General features: G+C 33.9%; 1 protein-coding gene and 1 pseudogene across 1 annotated transcript; one reads left to right on the forward strand and one right to left on the reverse strand.

The window, feature by feature from the left end:
• Positions 1-1,260: 1,260 nt before the first annotated feature.
• LOC149029890 (heavy metal-associated isoprenylated plant protein 39 pseudogene) lies at positions 1,261-6,610 on the reverse strand (annotated as a pseudogene).
• Positions 6,611-8,117: 1,507 nt separating this feature from the next.
• Positions 8,118-9,244, forward strand: LOC149029891 (heavy metal-associated isoprenylated plant protein 39-like). Its single transcript, XM_089151837.1, has 3 exons — positions 8,118-8,290; positions 8,419-8,494; positions 8,602-9,244. The coding sequence occupies exons 1-3, from the start codon at positions 8,285-8,287 to the stop codon at positions 8,859-8,861; spliced, it is 342 nt and encodes a 113-aa protein (XP_089007963.1). The 5' UTR covers positions 8,118-8,284; the 3' UTR covers positions 8,862-9,244.
• The last annotated feature ends 599 nt before the right edge of the window (positions 9,245-9,843 follow it).

Below are 9,843 nucleotides of genomic sequence, written 5' to 3' on the forward strand. Positions count from 1 at the left end.
GTAGATTTTTTAGACGATATCAGCAGTTGAACTTATAATATTTTTTTAGTAGAATACTGAATTTATAACAAAGACCATAGAAAATGAATCCCTACGTAGAAATAGAGAAGAGAAAATAACGGTAAAAACAAAATTCCAATTCAAAATTTGTTTTTCTCAACCATCCCATCCAAATAGATTAAGTGGCTATCCATTAGACATCCCAATACTATGTCAAATTGGCAATTGTACTTTTCTCCATTAGGACCATTACTCGGTTATAGGAAATGGTAAATATATTCTTAGTTCATATTATTCTCTATCGTAGAAAAAAGAAGATGAAATTTGGGATTTTATTTACTAAGGACAATATTGTGAAGTCATAAGATATTAAGAACAATATTGAAATTATTTAATTATGACTTATATTATATTATACAAATTTAAGAGACATTTTGATTGGTCATTACTAATTTAGAAGAGTATTAGGGTGTATGTATTTTTCACCAATTATTTTAGAGCATCTTTGAAATTTTCCTTAAATATTTCTTTTGAAGCGAGATTCAAGTAGCTTTATAACCATTTAACTATGGGGTTTTATCTCATACTATGAGATTGAACTTTTATCAATTGTTTCAATCCCGTGAAATTGATATTTATCATGGTGGCTTATTCTCCTTCTTTTGGTTTTAATACTTCTTTTGGTTCTAATACGACAATACACTGTGTAGCAAAAAATAAGGGCCTACACTTTTGGGAAAAGGGGATCTATTATTTCCACGTGATATAAATCCAATATGACTCATGATTTCCACTAAAAATGGGTTTCACTCTACTCCTTGAGTAAATCTCCCAAGAAGTGCTCATTGAGATATGAGAAGTTGCCATGGGTAATAAACTGAATTAATGATTTTCGCCTTACTTGAAACCCACAAAATCTGAGTAAAATCCAAACTTACTTGGGAAAACCCTCCCATTTTCCCACTTGGGAGCTCAACATATGCCTTGACATGACTATATAAAAAAGATTATACAAAATTTACTTAAGTTCCAAATATCGAAGGATTGTTTAGTTGGTAATGACCGCTCCTTTTAAGGAAGAAGTAACGGGTTTGGAGCTCTTCAAGGCTGACAAAGCAACTATACAGTAAACATTGATAATGGAAAAAATATTTGAGAAGCTTGTAAAAGCAATCCATCATTAGGGAAGCTCAAAATTTATAATTTCATTTGGAAATCCAATTTAACAGAGAACAGAAAAGAGGAATCAAGCAAGGCACATCACCACCAGAGTCCAAAGGGGTTGGGGTTCTCCTGTACTGGAACATGATATACGGTCGGGATATAGTAATGTGTCCTGTAGGGTTCATAGAAAGCCTCATATGCCTTAGCGAGGTTAGCTACATGATCGATGCTCTTCTCTGTTTCTGTTTTCTTAGGGGCTTCTTCCTTCTTCTCGGTCTCTTTTGATGGCCCAACAGAGACCATCTCTGTGTGCCAAAGTTTCCGCAATTTGCACACCACATCCACAGGATCCACTTCTCCGATTACTGTCATTTTCTTATCCTTCATATCCATGGAGATAGAATCGATTCCTATTCAAAACCCAAGAAAATAATTGTTAAATTGACTTTCTTGTCTTGGCTGATCAAATCGGAAAAGGCTAAAATTTTGTGAAACCCATTATTACCTGAAAGAGTAGAGACTGCTTTCATGGCCTTTCGCTTTGCTCTGTCGTCATGTACTTCAACTTTCACCACTATTTTCTGCATAGAAGAATAGAATCAGAATACGAATAAAAACCCAGCCAGATTCTGAGATTGGCTCTTCAAAAGTAAAGCATGGAAAGGGAAATCTCGAAATTTTAAAGTCCAACTAAAACTGAGAATTCGAGCCAAAGAGAAAAAACTCACCACCATTTTCTGGTTTGTAATTCAAATACTTCAAGAGAACTGAGTAACCAATTCAAGTACAGATTAAAAACGGAAACAAGGATGATTCACAAGAGAAGGAAGAAGACTGAAAGAGACAGGCAAAGAGTGAGAATTGTGTACTCTGCTATGCTTCTCTGGACTTGAAAGAAGTGAGTTCTAATGCTGTATTTATAGACCGAGTCATTACAAAGAGATGGAGACCGAGCAAAAAAGAGAACCAAAAGGAAACGCGTTTTTGTTACTCTCGAAGACCTTTGACTCAATGAGTCAATATTAAATATTGACACTTGTCAAGGTGGCTCATTCCTGTCCGTTTATCGGTAGTTCTGATCAAGTGGTCACAAATTATTCAACATACTTCGGAACCTACACTTTAAAATTGGGACCCACTATTCCCATTTGATATACCGTGAATTGAAAAATAAGATCATTTTTAGTATCTGAGGTTCATCCGGTCAGTTTGTGCGCACTTCTCTTATACCCTCAGGGGGGAGCTTTGTCGTCTGCAAAGGTCAAACCGATGACCTCTCCAAAAATAAAATAAAAAAAATTAAGAACATTTTATCTTGAGCATGGAATATAAATTAACGTTATCTTTTTCTACACTTCTAACAAAAAAATAACAAATTAACATTATCTTTACCTCAACCACTACACAATCAAGTGTGATCTACCTCTAAAAAAATTAAAAATGATTGAAACTCATTCAACTCCTTCGTATTGGATGACATATTGGTATATTCTAATATGCAAAAGTGGTCTTGAAAAGATTTGAAACCTTGAAATCACTTATTACTATCAAGATAGCTAGAAATGTGCTACAAGGTTTATCTAAATGTAGCCTAAGGTGCATCTATCGAAACTGGGAGTCATGTACATCGTTGGCTATATCCTTCAGCTGCTGTAGCAAATAAAAATCCCTTCCAAACTTTTCTAACCCAAGTGAAATTTGTTCTTATCAATCATAATCACCAAATTTTTATAATTGTCATCTCATCATTTCATATCATCCTTTACTATTTATTCATTCCATAAGTAACTTGGGGTAAAAGTTATCAAATAATTTTTTATCTCTCTTTAATATTTTATTTTTTTATTTTTGTAAAAGTTTTAAAACTTTAGTCCAAGAATTTATACTTAATTTTTTAAAGAAGAAGCCAATGAGTGAGGATGATCATGTCATCTAGCATAGCACCTGAACTCCCATTGGCATAGTTTTTCAAAGTGACGTGATGACAAACTTGTGCATTTAAAACAAAAGAGGCGATTGGAATCGAGTTCGGAATGTTCTACAAAAAGATCTCATCATGACTATCCTCGAAATTTTCACAGTTTCACAGTTACTTGTGCTTTTCTCCATTTACTTGTTTGGCACAAAAGTTGAATTTAAAGTTAATGATGCACTCTAATCCAAAAGAGAAGTCAGTCAACTAGCTTTGTTATGTTTTTAGACTTGCTCACTTTGATGTGGATGTGATTCGAGTGGGGTAACAAATGAAGAAGTTAAAAGAAACAAGAAACAAGTAAGGTTTCTGTTTTTTTTTGGAACTGATGTTCATCGGGTCAGCTTGCGTTCACTACGATTTACTTTCTCAAGGAAAATTTTATATTAATACCGCCGAATGAGTGCGAATTCAAGACCTCCCTTAGGAAAGTTGGGTCTTTAACCGCTTTAACATACTACCTTTGGAAGGTCTATTTTACTCTTCATTAGAATTAATAAGTAAAAAAAAAATATTACCTTTATCTAAAGAAACATATGTAATATCAATCTTTTTTCTTTATATTCTTGTCATTTGGATTTCAAAGAATTAAATCTTAGTGAGATAAATAAATAATAAAAACTTTAGAGTTATTTTGCATTCTAAAATAACACAAATATATAATATTATTAGTTAATTAAATGACAGGAAACATCAGATGACAAAATCTAAGATTAGATTAATAATTTCAAAAAATATAAGAAAAAAAATATAGTGATTAAGCTATAGTATAGAAGTAGTAACTATTTCAGCATTATTCTAAATATTCTTGAGCAATAACTTTGATTCCGTTAGATTCTAATACAATCTCTTGCCAACGTAGGGTTGGTCTACAGGTAAGATTTATACTTCTTAAGATCTATATAGGTAAGATCTTGCGGACAATATATGTAATATTCCCACCCCTATAAATAAAAACGTTTGTTTAAAAAAAAATACAATTTCTTGGAAAGCAATAATGTGACAAATACTTTATTGGATTTAGAGGTAAAAGGTTGACAAATCTTCTTTGCTGAGATCTTCTCCCACTTTCTTTTTTGGTCATCCTAACTGTTGTTATTTCTTCCAAATAAAATTAAAGTTTACATTCCAAAAATTTGTTTATAACCAATGTGATGAAACCATCGGCAAAAGAATGTATTTTATTTTATTTTTTGATAAAATACAATTCCATTGGGAAATTGAATTCTTACAAACATTTACATTTTAAATATACAGATTCAAAGACCAAGAGTTGGATGATGATCAAACTTTCTAGAAACTCAGATGAAAGAGCCAATCGAGATAAGGAATTAGCCACTCTCTACCCACTACTATGGACAAATTTGAAAATGATAAAATAAAAGATTGCTTTAACTTAGACATATCCCAAAAGTATCCCAATCCGATTTTATGAATATATATATATACAAAAAAAAAAAAAAAAAAAAAAAAAAAAAAAAAAAAAAAATATATGTATGGATGTATTATTGATTGAGGTTCATTCGGGTCAGTTTGTGCGTACCACGATTACATTATCAAGGGAGCTTTCATATAATTAATGCTGCCAAATAGGTGCAAACTCAATACCTCCCCTAAGGAAGATGAGCCTTTAACCGCTTTACTAACCCATCATTGACGATCTTATGAATATTTTCTTTAGAGACTTACAGTAAATCAAATCTTACTTTTATTTTGGCATAAAAAAGTCTAGGTTTGTTTTTTTTGGGTCAATTAAAATTTTTATTTCACTTCCAGTCAAAATAAAATGTAAAAGTTAAAACAAACAATTGAAAAAAAAAAAAAAAAAGAGGAAAACTACATGATTATTCATTTTTTTTCTTCCTACCCCTAAGATTGCGTTTGTTTGTTTGCAAAGGTAGGGTGGAAAAAAGGGGTGAGAAAAAAAACATGTGGATCCCACGTGTAGTGGGGTGAGGGAGAAGTAAGGGAAATGAAATGATTTTGTGGAAAAGTGATAGTGATAATGATGGCTTGGGGTGAGAAAGTTGGGTTGCCACATCACCAAACAAGTTTCCTTGTCTCACTTTCCTCACTCCAACAACCAAACAATTTATCATTTTGGAATTTAAGGAAAAAGTAAAAAAATATTTTGATTAGTTTTGTAAACCCAAAATTAATTTTAGCTAGTTTTAGTACTTGAAACATTGAGTAGCTATTTCTTAGAAATAAACCTGATTGCAACTCATCATATAATTTTCTTGGAGGCTGTCATATATCCTTTCTAATATTATGCAACTAGTAGTTTCTTTCACCACTATCCACTTTCTTCATGTGTATAGAGACACGTCTAATATTCTAATCCTAAGGTCATAATTCAACGCTAAGTAAGCCACCTTTAACCAAGGTTATCTCTTTAACCGATTCTCTCTCCTCACTCGACTCTCCTTTCCTCCATCTTTTCCATCTTCGATTTTGACAGCACCGGTGTCACCATCACCACCGCCTCATTCCTCTTCAACTCTGGCAATGGTCGAACCCGTCACCACCATCACATGCTATCTCATCGTCCATCCTCTCTATCCATGGCCTCATCCCTTCATCAATCTCTCTTTTTCTTTCTCCCTCTGTTCGTAACAATAAACCCTTCCATTCATTTTTACGTACTCTAATCACCTGAAAACTTCAGACATTCTTTCCCATTCCATTTTTCTGTTTAAAAAAAAAATGACAGAACCAGAGTTGCAATCTTTGACTTCTCTTCTTTGTTTTCCTTTTTTTCTTTTTTACTCTTTGTTGTCTTCGATTTTAAAGATTGTCGATTTCGAAGAGCACTCAGTTTGATCCCAAAAATCTTATTTTTCAGCAACTTCCGTTAAGGGATAAATGAGATGGAAGTAAGTATGTAAGCAACCAAAAGGATTACATGGCTGCTTACCACCCTTCTTACCAAGAGAATAAAAGGAAGAACATGGCAGCGACAGAAGGTGGGCAAGGATGCAACAGACAGTGTTGTCTGGTTTGCTTCATCTCTCTTTTACAATGCTGTCTGGTTTGCTTCACTTCTCTGATCCTTCTTCTTGATTGTGTTCTGTTGGCATTTATTAATAATAATATGCCCAAGGGCAACGGTTATAAAATATAGTGTTATAATTTGGTAATCGTCCAACTCTCCAAAAACAACACAATTACGGATTCGTGAGTTTTTGGAAAAAAGATGAGAATATTATTAATATGTGTTAGCGAGATTCAAACCCACAACCTCTTCACTAAGAGGTGTTGGTTTCAACTACTAGAACAACTCTGCGTTGGCTGATTAATTGCTTCTATTGGAGTAGGAAACCTCTTCAGACAAGATTGGTCGAAGTGACCAAAAATGCAACAATGAGAACAAATTGCTGGCGCCCAATCATACTCGACTTCTTGAGTATAGACATCACCATCCTCATCCTCTATCTCGACGGCATTGGGAAGTCCATCTTTTGCATCCACCATCGCACAAAACCGAGCAAAGGCAAGCCTTCCTTTCTCGTTTTGAGTGCATCGATCAATACAAATGGGTACATGCACCAATTCTACTTGCAATCTTGCTTAAAGCTGAAGGCTCCCAATGATGTAGGTTCACTCTTGAACAAACTGTTGCACCACACTGAAGGGTGGTTTTGCACCGAATACTTAACCAACAAGAGCGCTTTCCCACCTCATAATCCCGTTAGAATAGTCATCTTCTTGGCACTTGACCCTATTTATGCCATTTACCACCACCGGAGGAGTATAGGTCAAGTTCATTAAGCCTGTACTTCGTCTCCCTGCTACAAACAAACTCGACCATGGCGTAGGATTGTCGTCCATCAGAGTATCGCTTGCTACTACCCTTTGATTTGGCAACGATGGGGGACAAGGGGGAGGTCCTAGATGACGTTGTAGCATCAACCACATCAAAGACTTCAACGATCGCAACAACCCATTCCTCAATTTTAGAATTAGAATGTGTCCCCTAAACGTCACTTTCTTTGATTTTTGTGGTTGTGGTTACTTTGTCTTGAATTATTATCTTTAAGACTAGAATGTTATATGTGTATAACAATCTAACAACCCACAAGAGCAAACTGGACCACAAAGTTAACGGTTCAGAAATGTTGCACCATATTTTCTTGATCTCTATATTTATTAAGGTAGTCTTTTCCACGCCCTTTTGAATTGCTACCAAAATCACCTCTATTTCTCCCTTACATTGTCAATTTTTCCATTGCTGTAATACTGAGGATGACTATTATTATGTATCCCCATGCTCCATCCTGCACTCCCTAGCCATTCATTATGTATTCCTGCAAGAGATGAAGACATTATTATTATTGTTCAATAAAGAAGGGAGTACATATTATTTTACCAATAAATTGACAAGAATATATATACATAAATATAATTTTTTATTTTTACATTAAAGTCCTTCATATTTTATAAATTCACAAAATAAAACCCTTGAGTTTACCCAAACTTTACATCACAAAATAAAACCACCTGCTTTTAGTGAAAAAGCTATGGAAGGAAAGAAGCTGAAGAAATGTGACTTCTACCAATTGGGTGGATCAACAAATCCCAAACCGAAGAAAAAGTCATGGTCTTTTTTATCTTTCTTTCATGTAAAGGTGATACATTTTTAGAATTATGGTAGAGAATCTCAGAATCACATAAAGAAGGTGTTGGAGAGAGAGTATGAGAGAGAGAGGGTGTTTTTATTTAATTTTATCAAGTTTTTTTCTTTCTTTAATTTTTTAAATAATTATCATGACGCTAATAAAAATCTGGATTGTTACATTTCCATCACAGGGCTTCAACGTCTCAACGATGGAGATAAGGATACCAAAGCAGAAATTTCTACGGGCTTCCGTAGCCCGCCTGATGACTTCACCTTCTTTCTTTTTCTTTAATGACTGACCTCAACTCTTGTCCCTCACTAACTCCGTGTTGACTGGGTTCTCTATTTTTTTTGGGGTAAACGGCTGGGTTCTCAGTTTTTTATATAAATTGGGATAGAGATCTTCATATCTAATTGCAGAGAGAGTGCTCAATTCGCTCTCTGTGTTTTTCTTCTTCTCTATTTCCAATTCTGAAATCCTTGCTTGTTTCCTTGTTTTCCCGTGAGATATCTGAAATCCTCAGAGAGAAATGAAGGTTAGTCCTCTTTTTTTTTTATTAATAATTTTTCAATATTTCAGTTCATATATACTTCAAACCCACTTCTTCGATGAGTCTTAATTGATTGAATTTCTTCTGATCACGGCTGGTATTATTTTTTACAGAAAGTTGTGGTGAAGGTCGACGTACATGACGACAGGGAAAAGAGAAAGGCCATGAAAGCAGTCTCAACTCTTACAGGTATCGATTGAGTTTTCCAAAATTCAACTTTCAAAAATTCCTGACCTGAAACAGGAAAAATTGGTTATTTTTATTAATAAGTTTTTGTTCTTTTTAATTTCTTGTAGGAATCGACTCCATCTCCATCGATATGAAGGAGCAGAAAATGACAGTAATCGGAGAAGTGGATCCTGTAGATGTGGTGGGTAAGTTGCGGAAGCTTTGGCATGCAGACATGGTCTCTGTTGGGCCACCAAAACAGCCTGAGAAGAAAGAAGAAACCAAGAAACCAGAAGTGACCACCGTGTATTGGCCAAATTACTACCCACCCCCGAAGATCTACACTGAATACCAAGAGTATCCCAACGGTGGTTGTATTATATGTTAATTCGAACATCCCCTGTACAGTCTCTGGTGGTTCCTGAAGATTTTAGGTCTGTAGATAGTTCTTCAGTGTTGTTTCCTCTTGTTACAGGTTTGTGATGCATGGGAAAGATTGAATATTTGAATTGGGTGAAAGATTAAAGGAGACTTCTGATTGTATTGTCAGAATTTCTCACTCTTTTACGTAGTCTGGTAGTAATTTTTCAACTATTTTTCTAAGTTTGTGAGTAATTTTGATAAGTCTTCTTCAAGAAGTTTTTCTTATTTGATGCATCTTGTATATGGGTAGGAGTCAGGATTTGATATAGTCACAAGTGTTAATATTCAAATAAAAATAATGATTTGTCTATTACCCAGTTGTCTACTTGTTGTCTTTACCTTTAGAAAAAATTATTCCAGGCAAGTTTAGACACGCTACCTCATATTTTACATAGGGTTAAAGAAGTAATCGTACAAAATTGGGGGAGATTACGTGATTAGTTACTTTTAAATTTTTAATTACAAAAATAACTATTCAATACTTTATTTAATAGAACTAACTAAAATTGAGTCTGTATTTACAAAACTAATCAAAATAGTGATTTTTTTTTATTTCAATCATTTTTAACATTTTTACCCTTAAAATTGACTACACTAGTATGGGGTGAAAATGTCAATGGATGAGAAAAATTAATGATTTTTTTTCTTTTTGATAAAATAGTGATTTTCTCTCTTTAGTGTGACTAGATTTAAAAGTTAAAAATGTCCAAAAGGATGAAAATTTATTATTTTAATTAGTTTTGTTAAGTGAAGCATTGAGTGATTATTTTGTAAAGAAAAATCCAATAGTAGTTAATCATGTAATTTTCTCAAAATTTGGGAGGGAGTACTCTAATAGTTCATACATTGAAAGAGGATCAAAGGTAAATTCTCAAAAAATTAGGGTGGAGAAAGAAAATTTTCAAAAATTTGGGGTGATGGTGAAAAAAATTCAATGTCATGTAGAG

Source organism: Hakea prostrata, chromosome 1 (genome assembly GCF_041222555.1).
Source record: "Hakea prostrata isolate BN-2017 chromosome 1, UWA_Hpros_2, whole genome shotgun sequence".
Taxonomy (NCBI): Eukaryota; Viridiplantae; Streptophyta; class Magnoliopsida; order Proteales; family Proteaceae; genus Hakea; species Hakea prostrata.

Excerpts from the sequence above, each read along its gene's own strand:
- LOC149029891 (XM_089151837.1), top strand. Across the intron at positions 8,495-8,601 it reads AGCAGTCTCAACTCTTACAG|GAATCGACTCCATCTCCATC; the intron begins GTATCGATTGAG and ends AATTTCTTGTAG.